Here is a 19464-nt window from a genome sequence, read left to right on the forward strand (position 1 = left end):
ACTAATCAGTCCTGTGGAGTAAACTCTATTCACCATAAAAATGAAAGAGAACCTCTTTCTTCCTATTCCTAGAGAAGCTGATGTCCCAGGGACTTTCCAAGTTTTGTTTGTTTGTTTGTTTTTTACTGGCAAGACTAAATTCAAGTGTTTATGGGGAGGTGGCCACACAAAACTGAGGACCAATGTGTGTGAGATTGATTTAATGAGAGTAAGTGTATGAATAAGCTTGTGAGTGACTGTTTATGTGCACACATGTGTGTATACATGAAAGAGAGGGACAGAGACAAAGAAAGAACAGAGGCAGGGTAAGGGGTTCTGTGGGAATCAGTATGAGCATAATGGTGGCTGTAGATTTCCACTCTTTCATTCCCTATAATGTAGTCTCATCTAAGCCTACCATACTGAAGCTAGAGAAAGGTTAGGCTTGGAGGGTTCATGATTTAAGACTAGAGTCAACTTTCTTCCTATAGAGGAAAGAAGCTGGATTTAGAGTCAAAAGACCTGGGATTTGACTCCCAGCTCAGCTTTTTATTAAGCTGTATGTTATAGTTCAGTTGTTTTCAGTTGTGTTTGACTCTCTATGACCCCATTTGGAGTTTTCTTGGCAAAGATACTAGAGTAGGTTGCCATTTCCTTCTCTAGATCATTTTACAGGTAAGGAACTCAGGCAAAGAGGGTTAAGTGACTTGCCCAGGGTCACACAGGATCTGAGGCTGGATTGGAATTTGGGAAGATGAGTCTTCTTGACTCCAAGCAGGGCACTCTACCCACTATGCCATGTAGCTGCCCCTTATTAGCTCTATGTCTCTGAACAAATCATTTGGCCTCTCTTGGCCTCTATTTCCTCATCTAGCCAATTAAGGAGTTGGACTAGCTTAGGGGTTCTTACCCTTTTCAGTGCCATGGACCCTTCTGGCTGTCACTCTGGTGAAGCCTGCTGACCCCTTCTCAGAATCATGTATTTCAATGCAAAATAAATTATATAAGATTACAAAGGAAGTCAATTATATTGAAATAAAAATGTAATTTTTCCCTCTTCCAAGTTCATAGACCCTCTGGGGATCTGGAGATGCCAGGTTAAGAATCTCCAAACTAGGTATCTCTGAGCTCTCCCTCTATGATCTTATGGACTTTGAATGGTGAGGAAGGGAAATTAACAGAACAAAGAGGACACTTGGAGAGGCCCTGCCCTCCTAACCTTTGACTTTTTTATGTTTTGAGTATTGGGATGGAGAACAGATAAATAGGAGGTGATGCTTGCTTTTGGGGGGATCTGGGAAAGTGTTATAAGGAAGAAATTTGCAACATGTGAAGGTGGAGAAGCATGGTCAATTTGGAAAGGTTAGAGAATGAGGTCTTTGTTCTGGCTCTGAAGATATGTCCCAATTGAAAGTGTGACTACCCCCACTGACAACATTTTTGTGATCTTCAAGGACATTTCAAGGCCATCCCTTTGCCCTGGGTTTTTGTTGGACCACTAGGACCATTTTGGAGAAGACAGACTGAGTCATTGCCTTTGGGGATAACTGATCAAATCCCAAGTCAGAGTTGATGTAGATCTGAACTATACCCTTGAACTTGGCCTTTAAAGAAAAACAGATACAGGTCTGTAGAATACAAAGACCAGAGATGAGAAACTCCCCAGGATCAAAATTGGACTGAGTAAACCTGTAGTTGGCATCCTGGGGCACAGTCACATCTGTGAAGCCTTGTTCAAGATGCTCATTAACCAAGGATCTACAGAAGGGAGCTTGTTTGTCTTTTTCAAATTTTCTATTCAACTCTGTTTTTTTTCAGCAAGAATGCTTGAAAGTCCCCTATTCCACTGAATGACCATATTTTCCCCTGAAACATAATACTCAGTTTTGCTGGGTAGGTCACTCTTGGTTTTAATCCCAGCTCCTTTGACCTCCAGAATATCATATTCCAAGCCCTTCGATCCCTCAGTGTAGAAGCTGCCATATTCTGGGTTATCCTGATTGTGTTTCCACAATATTCAAATTGTTTCTTCCTGGCTGCTTGTAATATTCTCTCCTTAATCTGGGAATTCTGGAACCTGGCTATAATATTCCTAGGAGTTTTCTTTTTGGGATCTTTTTCAGGAGGTGATCAGTGGATTCTTTCAACCTCTATTTTGCCCTCTGGTTCTAAAACATCAGGGCAGTTTTCTCTGAGAACTTCCTGGAGGATGATTTCTAGGTGCTTACTTTGATCATGGCTTTCAGGTAGTCCAATAATTTTTAAATGATCTCTCCTGGATCTATTTTCCAGGTCAGTGTTTTTTTCCATGAGATATTTCCCATTGCCTTCTATTCTTTCATTTGTTTGGATCTGTTTAACAACATCTTGATTTCTCATAAAATCATTAGCTTTCATTTGTTCCAATCTAATTCTGAAGCAATGATTCTTCTCATTGAGCTTTTGAGATTCTTTTTCCATCTGGCAAATTAAGCTTTTTAAGGCATTCTTCTCCTCATTGCCTTTTTGAGCCTCTTTTGCCATTTGAGTTAGACTATTTTTTAAGGTGTGCTTTTCCTCAGTCAGGCTGTTGACTCTCATTTCGTAATTTTCTTGCATTGTTCTATTTCTCTTCCCAATTTTTCCTCCACTTCTCTTATTTGCTTCTTAAGGTCCTCTATGGCCTGTAACCAGCTCGTATTTTCCTTTGAAGCTTTTGGTGCAGGAGTTCTGACTTCCTGTCTTCCTCCTGTTCCATGCTTTGCTCCTTTTTGTCCCCAAAATAGGAGTCTAATGTTGGAATCTTCTGTCTGCTTTGTTTCCTTTGCCTGGTCATGTTGCCTCACAGTCTTGACCCCTGGGCTTTTTGCCACAGTAGGACTCTTCCACCAGACAGGGGAGATTTCGTCCCAAAAACTGGAGTTTTCTCAGCTGCCAGAGGTATTAGATGGGTGCCCTCTCTGAGGCCTCCACACACTCTGGCAAGCTGGACACATAACCCAGGACCTCCACCTTAGACTGCAATACAGATCCAAGAAGGTTAAAGCAAGAGCGATTACCCCTCAGACTGGTGCTTGGTCCCTCTACACTCTGCAGGCCAGGAGCTGAAGCTGCCACATGGTGCTGGCTGGCTGTGCTGGCAGCTCATCAGCTTCTCGCCCCGGGGGCAAAAGCTGAGGCACTCTCATTTACTGGGTCCCAAAGTCCAGACTGCACTGACCTCTCACTTTGTCCTTCGCATCTATGTGCTGATAAATCTGGAAATGGCCACAGCTGCTGCTGATCTGGAGTCCCTCAAGCCGGCAGATGGTCAGGCCCGCCCTGGGGCTAAAGCCTCGGAGTGGGGCTGGGCACAGCTCCCAGAGTGCTGGGCTGGCCGATTCCTCCCAGCCTGCTGGGCTGTCCTCAATGGGAGGTTAGCTTCTCTGTGTCATTTTGTGGGTTCTGCAGCTCCAAAGTTTGTTTAGAATCCCCTTTTTACATGGATTGGGGAAGGTGGAAGCCAGGAGGTCCTGCTTCTACTCCGCCATCTTGACTCCACTCCCTTGTTTGTCTTTTTAGAAGCTCCATTTTCACTGTTCAGGGGCAGATTTTGTTGTTTTTAAGTTTTTCTTTTTCTTTTTTTCTTGTTATTTCTTACATTTTATTTTAGCTCTTTATTGATTTTTTTTTTTGCTTTAAAATTACTGTTTGCTTTTTGGGTTCAGACTGAGCCTTTTAGACACCAAGGCATGGACCTAGGACAGAATAGCACAATTATTTGTTGGGGTGAACATAAACAACATAAAAAACAAGGCAGACTTCCCTCCATTACATTTCTGTCCTTGCAAAGGATTATTGAGTTAGGAAGCTGTGATAAAGGTACTGTAGAGAAGATTTTACCACTGTTAGGGCCTCTTTGTGGACAAAGGAACTGCTATGAGTGATCTGTTTCTCACTGAGATCTTGAAATGTCCCAGAGAAATATCCAGAATTGAGTCCGTAGAACCTGATGTGATTTGCAGGGGCTGCAAATGTTAACTGAGAGGAGAATGTAGAAGGTATGACCAGAGAGAGCTTGGTTAATTTAGCAAGGTAAAAGGATGAGGTCTTTGTTCTGACAGAGATGAGGGTAGAAAGATGTACAAAGGAAGAGGGTTGTAGATAGACTAGATTTGTGTTCTTGGGGTGGGGGTGGGGGTAAGTTATTTATACAAGGACCCTTCTCTCAGGGAACTTCAGCCTCAGAAATCACAGCAATGGAGAGGCAATGGCAGAGAGAGGTCAAGAAGTTCCTGCAGGGTAACCACATAACCCCAGGAGACCACAGAAAAGGCAATAGAGGAGTAATGGCAACTCTTAGACCTAGTCTCTTGAATTCAGATGGGAAGTTCCTATGGTTGTCTGCTGGAGAAACTTGAATTCTGTATAAGACTAAATTCTCTGATCAAGCGGAAGTGTTTTGAGACCCAGTGGTAGCCACAGTAGAGTCTAAAAGCAGTTTAAAAGCAGCAAGAGACAGAGCCATGATGTGGAGAGAGAAACCTGGACCTTGCCCTCCACTTGTAATATGAGCTATATGGACTGTGCAGGTCTGAGGAAAGAGGGTGATGCTCCAATAGCATTAAGTTTTCTCCTTCCTAGGAGACCTACACATTGAGAGAACTGTCCCTAGGAGAGGTGGAGCTTGTTAAAGAAGGAAAGAGTGTTGTCTTGACTATTTATGGGGTTGAATGTGAGTCCTTTAGGGGGTTTTCATTTTCTATCAGGTGAAATCAGTCCTATCCTGGAAACAAACAATACTGTTAACCTAAGGGCTTGTATGGAAATTTACCTTTTCTGTAGAGACCTACACATGAGCTATAAAAATAGCTAAATTTTGGGGAAAACTTAGGTGGTGGCATGAACCATAGAGTGCATGACTAAATTCACCCTCTATAAACCAAGATCTGGGGTTCTGGGTCATAGCTTACATAGGCATCCCTGTTTATGACTTCTTATAAGAATGGAGGAATTTCTTGGTGAATAAAGAGGGGATCCACTGATGGGGGATCCCATCAGATAAGACATTCTCACATTAAGAGAAACATTGTTTCCAAGACTAGGGAGATATGAATTCCCCTGTACCCTGCCTGCCCAATTAGACCAAACCTGGAGTCTTGTGTCCAGTTGTGGGCATCCCATATTAGGAAGGTCATTGAGGAACCAGAGAGCACCTCAAGGAGAGTGACCAGGACAGTGAAAAGTCTTAAATTCATGCCCTTTGAGGATCTGTTAAAGGAGCTGGGGGTATTTAATGTGGAGAAGAAAAGATTTGGCATGGGAGGCATGATAGTGGTCCACAAGCATTTGAAAAGTTGTCAAATGAATGAAGAGATTTGTTCTGCTTGGTCCAAGTTAGGGAGGAAGAGTTTGGACTGATATAAAGAGAAATCATTAGAGCTATCTGAGAGTGAAATGGGTTCATTTGGGTAGTGCTGGGAGTGTTCAAACAAAGGCTGAATGGCCACTTGTTGACAAAGTTGTAGAGAAGATTCTTTTTCATGTCTGGGTGGGTCTCGTTAGTCCAGTACCCTTCCAGCTCTAAATCTCTCATGCTATATTTCTAATTCAGCATCCACATGGATGCAACAGGAAAATGCTGATGGAATTCAGAGGAGGAAAAAGAGCAAATGCAAGGCAGAATAAAGGGTGGGAGAAAACAGGGAACAGTTATGGGGTTTAGGAATTTAGGGTATGAGGACTCGCAAGTATCATTTGCAGGGTGGGGAGGCCAGGGGAAGAACAGGATTGGTATCAGACAGCTCCAAAGGCGTCAGGGATTTGGAGTCAGGGATCTGGCTTCTAATCCTAGCCCTGCCACTAACACAGCATGATCTAGGGCTTCTTACATCCCTTCTCTGGGGTGCCATTTGTAAAACTGGAAGGAATGAGAAGCATTGGATTAGATTATTATTTTGGGGGGGGGCTTTTTTTTGGAGGGCAATTGGGGTTAAGTGACTTGCCCAAGGCCATACAGATAGTTTTTGTATTAAGTGTCTGAGGCTGGATTTGAACTCAGGTCCTCCTGACTCCAGGGCCGGTGCTCTACTCACTGCACTACCTAGCTGCCCCAGGATTAGATTATTTTTAAAATCTCCTCCAGGTTTGTAGTTCATGATCTGGGTTTGGTACTAGAGAAAAAGTAACAGATTTGGTCGAGGGACCTGGGTTCAAATGCTGAATCTGCTACTAATACCTTGTGACCCTGGGCAAGTCATTGATTTAGAGCTGAATGGGGAGTCATCTAGTCCTCATTTTCCCAGTGAAGAAAGTTGGAGAGATTAAATCACTTAACCAAGGATAGAATTGGAAAATAGCAGAGTCTGGATTTGAACCCATAACCTTTACCAACTCTTTACAAATGCCAAAATGAAATAATTAAGCACAGGTCCAGCCATGCTACTCCCTAGTTTAAAAAGCTCCAAGGGTTCCCTGTTGCCTCTACCAGACAAAGCAAATTTCTCATCCTAGCATTCAAAGACCTTTGTAATCTGGTCCCAGCCTCCCTTTTGAGGCTTATTACACATATATTCTGCCTTCCTCCCAGCTGGGTCTCCAAGAAGCTGTAGCATGCAAACCAGTTTGGCAGAAGGGCTAAACCAGGTTGAGGGTAAGGAACAGGCTTCAAACCCATGGTGAGTTAGCAGGGTGTCTGCCCCAAGCAGAGCTGGGGGGTGAGAACAGTTTGTGCCAACAGCCATGAAGGTAGTTGAAGCAGGTGCTGTGAAGGGCTTAGAGCCCAGTCAGACAGCAAAGACACTTTGGCCATCTTTGGCCATCCTGTCCTGACTTGACAGTCTTGCCTCGGGAGTCTGGGGACTCTGGAAGAGAGAGTGAGGCTGACGACTTTGTGCAACTCCGTCTCACTTCAATCCAACCCACACACAAGTCAAGGCATTATCAAACTGTCCCCGTGCAAGGACCACTCTCTCTGCTCTTGTCCCTGGGTCTTTGGTGTCCACAGCTACCTCCAGAGCTTGGCTCTGAGGCCGCCTTCTCCTCAAGCCTTTCCTGATGCCCCCCAGCTGCTTGCATTTCCCCATCTTTATTTTGCACTTGATTTTATGTGCACAGGCTACTTCCCTCCTCCATAGAGTGCAAACCCCAAGAGGGCAGGAGCAGCTTCCTTCTTGTCTTTGCATGCCCTGTGCCCAGTAAGGACTTAAGCAACCACCAGCCATTCCTGCATTCAGTCCTGGACGTGTCTCCTCCAAAATGACTGAGCTTTGTGAGGTTGGGAAGGTTTGATGTTATTTTGATCTTTATTAATTTGTTTACTTTTAGTTTACAAGATTCATTTCCACAATTCATTGAGTTTCAAATTCCCTGCCCCCCCCCCCATGATGGCAAATAATCAAGTATAGGATCTGCAAATACTTTCACATTAGGCATTAGTCAGGTTATAAAGAAGAATTGCGTCAGATGGAATGAACAATGGGAAAGAGAAAACAAAACCAAACAAGAAAAAGAAAAAGATCAGGTGGTTTGCTTCAATCTGGGTTCAAACTCAGTTCTTTCTCTGGATGTGGACATCTCTCTCCATCATGAGTCTTTTGGGGTTGACTTATAACCCTGGATTGCTGAGAAGAGTCCAGTTTATCAAAGCTGGTCATCACACATACGTTGTGTCTGTAATTGTGTACAAATTCCTCCTGGCTCTACTCTTCTCACTCAGCATCAGTTCATATAAGCCTCTCCAGGTAAATATGAAGTCCATCTGCTCCTCTTTTCTTATAGCACAATAGTATTCCATAACATTTATATACCACAGCTTGTTCAGCCATTCTCCAGTTGATGGGCACCCCCTTAGTTGCCAGTTCTTTGGCACCACAGAGCTGCTATAAATATTTTTGTACATATGGGTCTTCCTCCCACTTCTATGATCTCTTTGGGATACAACCCTAGAAGTGGTATTGCTGGGTCAAAGGGTAGGAAATTATTTATAGCCCTTTGGGCATAATTCCAGATTGCTCTCCAGAATGGTTGGATCAGTTCACAACTCCACCAGCAATGCATTAGTGTTCCAATTTGTCCACATCCTCTCCAGCATTTGTCATTTTCCTGTTTTGTCATCTTAGCCAATCTGACTGGTGAGATGTGGTACCTCAGAATTGTTTTGATTTGCATTTCTCTAATCACTAGCGATTTAGAGCATTTTTTCAAATGCTTATAAATATCTTTAATTTCTTCCTCTGAAAACTGCCTGTTCATATCCTTTGACCATTTATCAATTGGGGAATGACTTGTATTCTTATAGATTTGACTCAATTCTCTGTATATTTTAGAAATGAGTCCTTTATCAGTGACATAGATTGTAAAAATTCTTTCCCAATTTTCTACTTCCCTCCTAATCCTGGTTACATTGGCTTTTTTTGTACAGAAGCTTTTCAATTTAATGTAATCAAAATTATCCATTTTGCATTTTGCTCTCTAATTCTTATTTAGTCATAAAGTCTTCCCCTCTCCACAAATCTGACAGGTAAACTATTCCTTATTTTCCGAGATACAGTATCAGTCTTTACATCTAGATCATGCACCCATTTAGACTTGATTTTGGTATATGGTGTTAGATAATTGTCTATGCCCAGTTTCTGCCATACTGTTTTCCAGTTTTCCCAGCAGTTTTTGTCAAATAGTGAGTTCTTATCCCCACAACTGGGGTCTTTGGGTTTATCAAACAGTAGATTATTATAGTCATTGACTGCTGAGACTCGTGTACCCAATCTATTCCATTGATCCACTACTCTATTCCTCAGCCAGTACCAAGTAGTTTTGATGACTGCTGCTTTATAATACAGATTAAAATCTGGTATGGCTAGGCCCCCTTCCCTAGCATTTCTTTTCATTAATTCCCTTGATTTTCTGGACCTTTTGTTCTTCCAAATGAAGTTACTATTTTTTCTAGCTCTATAAGGTAGTTTTTTGGTCAATTGATTGGTATGGCACGAAATATGTAATTTAATTTAGGTAAAATTGTCATTTTTATTATATTAGCTCGACCCAGCCACGAGTAATTGATGTCTTTCCAATTAGTTAGATCTGACTTTATTTGTGTGAAAAGTGTTTTGTAGTTGTGTTCATACAGGTCCTGCGTTTCTTTTGGCAGGTAGATTCCCAAATATTTTTTAATGTCTACAGTAACTTTAAATGTTAAATGTTTAAATGTTTAAATATCTATCTCTTGCTGTTGGATTTCATTAGAAATATACAGGAATGCCAAGGATTTATGTGAGTTTATTTTATATCCTGCAACTTTGCCAAATTTGTTTATTGTCTCAAGTGGTTTTTTACTTGATTCTCTAGGATTCTCAGAGATATCATCATATCATCCGCAAAGCGTGGTCTTTTTTGCCTAATTTGATTCGGAAGGTTTGATTTTTAATACACACGCACACGTGTATGTGGGCGTGCATGGACGCATCTCCCACATGCTAAGGGCAGTAGCAGCTAAGAGATAAAAGTAGTCTCCTCCAATAGATTGTAAGCTCCCCGAGGGCGGGGCCGCTCCAGTGCTCTCTTAGAGGCCCAGGCTCCTAGCCCAGTTTGTGGTATACAGTAGGTGCTTAATGAATGCGTGGGCCTGGAGGCCCCTCCCTCCCCCTGGGTCGCCTTCCCTAGAAGGTGCATGGCAGCTCCCTACATGGAGCGCGCCCAATCTAATTAGGTCCGTCGGCCCTCTCCCCGCCCGGGCCTGAAGCCCTCCGGAACTCACTGAGCCTGCTCCGAGTTGCTGCCCGGATCCCCTTTGTATGAACCACCCCCTTCTACTCCGCGCCGGCTCGGTGGTTGCCATGGCAACGGGGACCGCGCTACGGAAGCCGAGAAGGCGGGGGGACGCAGCCTCAGCCAGCCGGAGGATGCTGAGCCCGGATCGCTTAGCGCTGCCCGACTACGAGTATCTGGGTAGGAGCCGCGGCCATCGGCGGGGGCAGGGGCGAGGGCGGGGCCAGCCCCGGGACGGACGCGGGGACCGATGGGGAAACTGAGGCCCCCTGACCGGCGTCGAGTGTGGGCGGAGCCCGGAGCACCCCGCTCGACCCCTGCCTTTGACGGAAGAGGAAATTGAGGCCTAGAGAAGCGGAGGGGGGCCCCCCCGGGAAGGGAGGTTCTCGCGGGTTCCCCAACGTCAGCCTCCGTGTTCTTTGGGGTCCGAAGGTTCCCCTTCCTTTCCCCTCCCCCCTTTGCCCCGCCGAGGGCCTCGGCAGAGTCCTGGCATTGCGGAGGGCGGCCCTGGGTTCAAATCCCAGCCCCCTGAGGCCCTGGCTGCCCCCAGGACTCGGAGCCAGGGCCCTCCTCGGCTGCCTCAGTTTCCTCCTTTGTCCCTGGAGACAGCTGGCTCAGAGGGCCGCTGCGGGCCGGGCCGCGCCCTGCGAGAAGGCCGCAGTGCTCGCCCCCGGGGCTGCCCCACGCGCGGACGAGGCGGAGCCCGCGGGGCCCGGAGCTGCAGCTTCCTCGGCCGCAGGACGGGTCCGCGGGGGAGCCGAGACTCGGGGCCCTGGGCTGCCACGGCCCCACGCGCGGGGCCACTTTTCAGAGCCCTTTCAGGCCCAGCAGAGAAGGTCCCCGCGTGGCTTTAAGCTTCCCGGAGCGCAGCTGGTCAGTGTGATGGGCGGAGGCTGCGTGCAGTGCGACCCTGGACCAGCCACTGAACGCCCCCCAGCCTCGGGGCCTCCCCCTGCAATCCTTGGTCTGTGATCCTTTCAGATTACAGAGCGGCCCCCTGGGGTAGTCTGGAAACAAGGGAATAAACAAGAGTAAAGGAAGAACATTTCACAGAGATGGATGTTCTAGGGAAAGGCCCCTTTCCTTTACAAGAGTTACTTCGGGTTAGTTCTTGGTCTTCAGTCATTTCAGTGATATCCTACTCTTTCTGACCCCATTATCTTGGGGTCTCATTAGCAAAGACATTGGAGTGGTTTGCTATTTCCTTCTCTAGCTCATATTACAGATGAGGAAACTGAGGCAAACAGGGTGAAGTGACTTGCCCAGGGTCACACAGCTAGGAAGTGTCTGAGGCCAGATTTAGTGTTTCTATATAAATGACAGGAATACCCCTAAGGAATTTTTTTACTTTAGCAGTTAGCCAGGTAACCATTTGCCAGTGATTAATATCAAGGGCTGGAAATTAATCCTTTTCCCCCTGAAACAGTGAGGATTTGGGCCTTGCAGTTGTGAGCTGATCCTTCTCAGCAGTGGAAGGCTTCTCCAGGTCATCTGATCTCTCTGCCCTGCACAGGAATGTCTTCGGCATCCCCGCAGCATTCCTTGGAAGCCCTCCTGTGATGGGCAGCCACTCTCTCCAGGGGCGGCCTGTTCAGCTCTAATGAGTAGGAAGCTTTTCCTTAGATTGAGATGAAATCTTTCTTCCGCTTTGCTGTTACACTTAGCTCTGCCCTCTGGGGCCATGCATCACAAGTCTAATCCTTCTTCCATATGACAGCCTTTCAGATCCTTGAAGCCAGCTGTCATGTTCCCCCTTAATCTTCTCTTCACCGGGTCTACTTCCTTACCTTTTCCACCTGTTCCTCATCCAGCATGGTTTTGAGTCCTGCAGCCATTCTGGTTACTCTTCTCTGGAGCCAGGCCTTCCCCAGATGTGCCCAGAACAAAGCAGAAAGATGCTGATGTGGCCTGACCAGGCTTGAGTAGAGGATGGGCAGATCCCTCCTTCTGGATACAATGCAGCCTACAATTGCCATGTTAGTTTATTTTAAAAACTTTAGGAATCTCATTGATGGAGTCATCACTCATCGACTTCATTGTTCCATTGGGTCAGAATGTAGTGACAGGGATAGTTTGTTCATATGTTGTTGGCTGGAGAACTCCTGAGCCCTAAGGTAGATGGTACTTCATTTCTAGACTGTTCTTTCCAGCTGTAGTCTGGCAGGGTGGAAGAAGTCTTAGATCTGCAGTCGGCAAATGGGGGTTCATGCCTTGCTTCTCTTGCAGAGAAGATGACTTTATGCAAGCCAGCCTCTCTGGGCCTCACGCTGTCTATAAAATGAAGGAATTGGATTAGATGATCTCTGGAGAACCTTCTTTAACTCTTTGATCCTATGACATGTCCCCTGCCCTAAATTGGTCTAATATGATTGTCTCATGGTTGTCAACATCTCTAGCTCCCAAGTGGAATTTACCTAGAAGGTGTTCTGGCCTTGGGCTAGGACCCTTCTGCAAGACTCACCCATAGCTCATCAGGAAGCCTCTTGGCCTCCCTTTGAATGCTCTAAATCCACATTTCTTGCTAATTTCCCCTTTTCTTCAACCAAGGGGAAAATGGGAAAACATAAAATAGGTATAGTGTTCCCATAACCTCTGAATAAATCAAAACAATTCAACTAGGTGCACGGATCATCCCCCAAATTCATAAAAGACAACCCTTTATGGTGTATATAGAGTGAACAGTCTAGAGTATTTTCTGAGCTATGGTCCCCCCCCCCCCCCGCATTATGTTGTGGGTGTCCAAAGGCTCAGATGGCTTCCTTTATGTCAGAACGTTGAATCGGAGCCTGGGAAATAAGTAGGCAGGTTTTCTTTGACTTTGATACGTGAACATTTCAGAAACTGATGTTATAGGAAAGCAACTGGAAGAAAAAAAACCAAGCCAAGGAGGAAACATCTTCCTATAAATGGTGAGTTGTTCTCATGACCTGCAGCCTTTTATGAACAATTTGTGATTCACCCCCATAATGGCACCATTTGGAAAAGTTTTGTCATGTTCCCATTTGTGATTTTTAGAAATTAATTGGCCTTTCCAGCTCACATTTACTAGCAAGGTGTAGAACAAGCAAGAAAGGCATCATTTCATAAAATTCTTTTATGGGGAAGCAGATTTTGGCTCTAGATAAGGAGAACTTCCTAACAATTAGAGCTGTATGATAATAGACTGGCCTGCTGGTGAGTAATGCGTTCTTTGTTACAGAGAATGTTCAAGTGCAGATCTCAGGACCACTTGTTTGAATAGCAGTTGGATGAGATGACCTCAGAGGGCCCTTCCAGCTCCTGATCTGGATGAAATCTCAAAAGAGAAGGAAGACCCCATTAGGGGAGTAGAGCAACTTGAACCCTTGGTGTCAGGCACAAAAAAGATTTCCAGCCGTGTGAAAGGTGCTTGTTGAAAGCCTTTGCCCAAGGCTGAGGTGTGTTTGTATCTGGTGGGGTGTGGATGGCTTCTCTGGAGCCCAAGGGTAGCTTGTTCTGTTCCCAGGTATACAAAGCACGCCACTCATAGACAGACCAGTCTGAAGAGCAGCTAGCATGAGACTAAGCGTCATTGATTTGAGGAGGGTACTCCCTTTTCCACTGTGGCTTCCAGATTGTTCTGATTTCATGATGGCTGCTTCTCCCATTTTGGGGTTAGTTGAGAATAAGAAAGGAGTCTACCCTAAAGCTACAGATGTTCTTTGTTGATGTAGGTCTGAACTTCCTAGAAAAAAAAGGATGGCTTAGCTAGAGCAAGTGTCCAAGAGCGATTTAAAAAAAATAATGGGTTATTATCTCGCATGACTTAGTGGTTATATTGGGGTGTTGGGTTCTCTCTGTTAAAAAAAAAGTCCCCAGACTATAGCCAAATTGCTTTACCCCTCTGACCCATTGTTTTCTCATCTTTGAAATGAGGGTCTTGACCTGGGCGGACTATGGATTTCCCACTGCTAGGATGAGATCTCCTAGGATGCTGTAATCCCAGTTTATTTTCTGGAAATGGAGCTGGGGTGGTGGTGGTGGTGAGGCAGTCTTCCCATTAGGTGGGTGTGAACAGATCTTTTCTACCTTAAAAAGCTACAAGCTTTTGTTTCTTTCTTTCTTTTTTTTTTTTTTTGCTTTTTGGAGGGGGGAAGGCAGGGCGATTGGGGTTAAGTGACTTGCCCAAGGTCACGCGGCTAAAATAGCTACAAATTTAAACTACTGTTAAGTCACTTACCATCTATTTGCCTCAGTTTCTTCAACCATAAAATGGGGATAATGAACACCTACCTTACAGAGTTGTTGTATCTAATAAGAGAATATATGTTAAGCACTTAGCACAGCCTGGCACATAGCAGGCTCTATATAAATGCCAATTATTATTATATTGTTAGTGAATCTTTCAACTCCTCTGGATGCTCCAGCTGACCCTGAATTATAAGCAAGCTGACGCTTTTAGGCACTTTGTTAGGGGTGAACATTGTGGAGCTAGGTCAGTACTAGCCTCCTAGCTCCCAGCTGTCACTCAAAATATCTGCCAGAAGCAGGCAGTTAGAAGGGTGTTTTTTTTCTTAAAAATCATATGCTGTTTGTCCTAATTTCTTTATAATGGTTTGTTTATCTACTTTTATGAATTTTTTTTACTTTTTAAAAGCAAAACAGACATCACCACATTCATCTCTTTGAGGTTCCTCTAAGCCCAGTAATAATTTCATTTTAATAATTTAATCGCTTTTGTTTCCATGGTATTTTAAAGCGTGTACTGTATTTTGTTATCTCATTTAATCTTTACAATAGCCCTGTGAAGGAGGGGCTATTATTATCCCTATTTTACAGTTGAGAAAACTGAGGCTTAGAGAGTTCCAGTGATTTGCCTGGGGTTACAGTTTGTGTCTAAAGGAAGAACTGTGCACAAGTCTTTTTAACTCCAAGGCCAAAACTCTATCTACCACTTCTTCAGCTTTGGGCAGGGGGACTAAGGTGGACTCTTCCTCATGACAGAAAACTCTTAGATCAGGGGTGGGGAACCCGAGGCCACATAGAGCTTTGAGGCTGTAGGTTCTCCACCTCTGTCTTATATTGGGTTGTGTGCTCTGACAGCTATTTCCTTTACTGTTTACTGGCCTGGCCACCAGAAAAAAAAGGCAGGGTGGAGGAAGGCAGCTTTGGGATGAAATGGAATTAGGCAATGCCATGTGGTAGAAAGTGTAGGGATCTGAAATCACAGGGCCTGGGTTTGAATCCTGGCACTGTTCCTTAACTCTCTTATTCTCCTGGGCCTCAGTTTTTTTCATCTGAAAATGAGGGATTGGGCGAGGTGATTCTCCAGGGTTTCTTCCAGCTCTAAAATTCGGATCCTAAGAGCTAACATTTTTGTTTGGTTATAAAATTTTTACTGGTTCTTCTTCAGTCGGTTTCTTGCTTGGAAGTAGTACTGCTCGAAGTAATTAGTTGCAGTGCTTTTTTTGGACTTTAAAATGTTTGTGTTATTACAGAAAGGAAATGAAATCAGCTATTTTAGACTCACTCTGATGCTTTGAAAACGTGATTTACAACGTCTGAAATTCTTCCCTTTAAAAGGTTGGACATGTGCAGGAATCTCCCCGAGCTTTTCCAAGTCCCTGTTTAATTTCCCTACCTCTAGTTTCTTTTTCCTGCCATTCATTCTTAGACATCATTGCATAGACGTGAACCTTCTTAACTGCCTAGCTTGGACCATCACAATTACTTGTTCAAAAAACTCTAGTGGCTTCTTGTCACCATTGGATAGGTTCCCAAATCCTTCTCCTTACATTTGAGGCCCTTCCCATCACAGCATCTGTTGGGGTTCACCCTTATCCTTAAGTTGAACTCATAGCCATGATGGGCCACTCATCAGCATACAGAAATGTCCATTGTGTTCCTGCCCTTTTAGAATTTGTAAAGAGCTTTGTGAACCTTTAAACCCTATATAGATATTAGCTCTTATAATCCTTCTACCTTCTACCTATCCTGCCTACAAGGCCCAACTCAAAATGCTACTTTTGGCCAGTCTTTCCTGATTTCTTCCGTTGGGGGTGGATTCTTACTCAGAGCTTTCTAATACTATTGTGGTGCTTCCTTCATTGCTCTGGAACCTCCAACCACCCCTGAAGCCTTCACAACCTGGAATTTCTCTCCATAAGACCCACCTTCTCCCATTGCTAAGTTCCTCCTGAGGCCTCCATTTTGTGGACTCAAGTTGGCCTTCACCTCCTTGCCCCTTTTGGCTTTCCTGCTTCCTTTTGTGTGTCCTCTCCTTCCCCTTAGAGTATAGGCTCTCTGTTGCTTGTATTTGAATCCCAAGAGCTTAGAATTATGCACTATGAAACTTCTACAACTTTATATTGGAAGTATGTATGTATATGTCTTGTTTATTCTACTGGATGATAAGTTTCTTGAGGGCAGGGATCACTTCTTCACTTATTATCCCATTCCCTTCCTTCCTTCCTCCCCAGCACAGTGCCCTGGCACAAGGTCAACATTTCATAAATGCTCGTTGATTGACCAGATGGCTTGGATGCTCAGTAAGGGACAGTTGGAGTAACTGTAGCCACTTTCATTTCGAGAACACTTGTAGGTTTACAGGGTCTTTCCTCCACAACTCTGGCAGCTTCTCAGTGCAAGTAGGAGCATTGTTTGATCTACAAGGAAACTAGAGGTGTTTAGTGTTTTGTTCCAAGTCCTGCTGCCATCTGGTTCTGGCTTCCTGAGCCCAACTGTGGCCTTTCTTGGCTTGGATTAGATGACAGAGTACTACATATGATGATCTGAAGGTAACGAGGGTTTTTATGCCCTTCTCCAAGCATAATTTTTGAGTCACCTGTTGCTTTATGTGAAGAATAAACTGAAATGTTTTCACTAAAAACACTATCCCAAAGGAAGGAATCATTTATATTGGCAACGATACAGGATGTAGCTGTTATCTATGTATTGGGGTGGATAGCTAAGGTTTCAAAGAGCGATACTATATTATCTTTGGAGAAGAAATCCCTCGTTATTTCTAATGAATGAAGACAAGATAAATGGCCTGCTTGGTCTGGAAACCCGAGTTTTGTTACGTCACCTAGCTGTTCTAGTTGCCTCTCCCATAAGACTGGAAGCTTCTTGAGACCAGTGACTGCTTTGTTTTTATTGCTGTATCTCCAGCACCTGGCCTAGTACCTAGCTCCTGTTAAGACTCGGAACATTTCAACATTTGTTGCATTGAATGGAAATGAATAATTCTTCCACTGGCCAACTAGGGTAGCTTAAGAACTAGACTCAGTGCTTATTTGTTGGCTTGTTGAAGGAAATGAGATATAAACCACTTGTGTTATGGCTGTTTAATTCCTGTTCAGTCCTCCCTCCTTCTGCTTTTAACCTTGATCACACTTGATTTTCAAGTTTCCTGGGTAAATGTTAAAGTTTCTATCTTTGCTCAGACAAGTACAAAACTCAACTGATTTTGAAAAACCTGTGTTTAAAGAAAGTAACCAGAAGTTGTATTCAGTTTGGGGATTTTCCTTGAGCACTATCCCCTCATCTCCCAGTAGCAGGGGGAAGAATGATGTGTTTTGATCTAGAGGGGAATGGCCCTAGTAAACGGAGCTTTCTGCTACAGATCAGGATGGGGACAGCCCCAGCAGTGCATCCCTAGGGGCCTTGGGAGGAAGCTTATTCTCTGGGTGGAATGTCAAGTCAAAACACATTTATCTGAGCAGAATTTTAATGATTTATCCAAGAGAGTCGGGATTTCCCCAACACATCTGAACTTACCAAATTACTGATCCCATTAGCTTTGTTTTCTCCTAAGCACCTTTCTTGGAACAAAGCAATTATGGCTGCAGTCATCAAATGTACTTTTCATAAAAGCTGTTGACTAAGTTTTGTTTGATTAACAGGAATCCAGTAAGAGGAAATATTGTTGGAGAAAGCATTTTCCAGGCCTTTTCTTTTTCTTCATTGAACTGGTCTTTTGAAAAGCTCTGTTCTTTGCACAGAGTGAGAGCCTCTTTTCCAGCTGTCCTATTGTGCAGCTCAGGGTCTTGTTAATACTCTTCTCTGGCCCAGAGATTACAGGTAATTGTGATAAAACACAAGCTTCAGTTTCTGTAATCTCTGGCAGAAATCTGCTTGCCGCCCCAGGCCTTCATATCAGGTGTTCACCTTGTTCAGGCTTCTCTCACCTGGGACTGCATACTCCCCTCCCCGGCCCCGGTAAACAGAGGCATCTGGAGAGGCAAGCTAACAGCTGCACCGAGAGCCGTTGCCTGTTCTGGTTCTGCTGCTGCAGCCTTGCATACAACGTGCACTAAATGGGAAAATTATATCTTTTAAAATAAGCACGTTAAAGACAATAACAGTTTTGGAGGAGACATGTACCGATGGCCACATGTCTTTGGCTTTGCTTGTCACATAGAGAGACTGCCAGAACCGCTTGGCTCCATGGTTCTCATGCCCCACAGTCCAGCAAATTGACATGTAAGCAGAGACATAAAGTCATTTAGCCCCTGAGGAAAGTCGGTTCTGGCGCTTGAGCTCGGGCCTTTTTTTAGAGGAGTCCTGACCAGATTCACATCTTCTGGCCCATCCTCGTCTTCTGAAAGGAGCCATTAAATGTGTCTGGTAATTCAGGATGTTCGCTGCTCAATCAGCGTGAGGCTAACTCGGAGGCCACGAGTGGTTCAGCCTGTCATATGGAAGAAATTGCCTTTCAGGAGAGATTATAATTGTGCGTGAAGCCACACAAATGCACATTCTGCCTAGAGGAAAATGCACACAAGACTAGGCCTTGTGCTGCTCCACTTGGGGCTTAGGGAGCCACCCTTTCTGTGCAGGGTCTGCTCTAAGAAATGCTCCCACTTCTCCAACGTGAACTGCTTTTGTCGGCCCAACACTTGTGTCTGTTAGCTTTGTGCATTCCTGATGACATCATTTACAATGCTAGGGCACAGACAGTAAACAAATAATAATTTAATGTTTGGGCACCTTGACAAAGCTTAAATAGGGCAATTTAGAGAAATGATAACAGCTCTAACAAACACCAGGCATGACCCCAGCCCTTTGTGGAATGTGATGTGGAGGGAGAAGGTTGAACACCAGGAGACAGGAACTCTTGAATTATTCTGCTCAGTTCAAAACCCTGAGATCCCCTGGCTGGGGGCGAGTCTCAAGAAAGGTAGTGCTGTCTGGTTAGTAAATAGACCCCTGGATCTGTGTTATGTAAGTATACGCTTCTCTGTATGACAGGTATTCTTCATTCCGTCTGTAAAGTGGAGAAAAATAGTATTTGCCACCTACCTCACCGGAATGTTATGAGGATTATTGAGATAACAAACACAGCTGGAAGTCCTTTATAGAGAAGGTATTATGTAAACACAAAATGTTATTCCCCTTGCCTCAATTTCCCTACTGATAAAAGCATCCTGGGTGAGGGGGTGGTTGCGCAGTTGTTGGTTAACTCTGTCAGGTATTTTTTTTTAATGCTTTATGAGAACTAAAAAAATATAAGTGAGCCTGCCTTGACAACCTGTAAACTACCAACCCCAAGGGCTGTATACAGACTGCTTACTGGTGTACCAACTCTTCTACCTTGCCTTCCACGAGAGAGGAGTTTGAATGACCAGGATGAATTGTGGAAGTTCTGTCCTTCAGGGAGAAGGGATGACATGATAATTGTTCATCCTTCGTTTTCAAGGAGGACCGGTGACATCGTGGGGTGGTGTTTTGACTTGTATGTGAATCAGATTTAGGTGAAACAGAATTGTGTGAAGTGGTCAGCCACTCTCTCTTCCAGAGTCA

The 19464-nt window shown here is 44.4% G+C and overlaps 1 protein-coding gene across 3 annotated transcripts in view; it reads left to right on the forward strand.

Annotated features, from left to right (window-relative positions):
- The first annotated feature begins 9746 nt into the window (after positions 1 to 9746).
- Positions 9747 to 19464, forward strand: part of CSTPP1 (centriolar satellite-associated tubulin polyglutamylase complex regulator 1) — a 175846-nt gene continuing 166128 nt past the window's right edge. For all 3 annotated transcript variants that reach the window (XM_069091559.1, XM_069091560.1, XM_069091558.1), the window contains exon 1: positions 9747 to 9882. In XM_069091559.1, coding sequence (XP_068947660.1) covers positions 9771 to 9882 — 112 coding nt within the window. In that variant the 5' untranslated portion in view covers positions 9747 to 9770. The remainder of the gene's footprint in view (positions 9883 to 19464) is intronic.

This window comes from Petaurus breviceps, unplaced genomic scaffold, assembly GCF_028583685.1.
Source record: "Petaurus breviceps papuanus isolate PSGF00001 unplaced genomic scaffold, PetGlider_PUasm1.0 188, whole genome shotgun sequence".
In the NCBI taxonomy this organism is placed as follows: domain Eukaryota; kingdom Metazoa; phylum Chordata; class Mammalia; order Diprotodontia; family Petauridae; genus Petaurus; species Petaurus breviceps.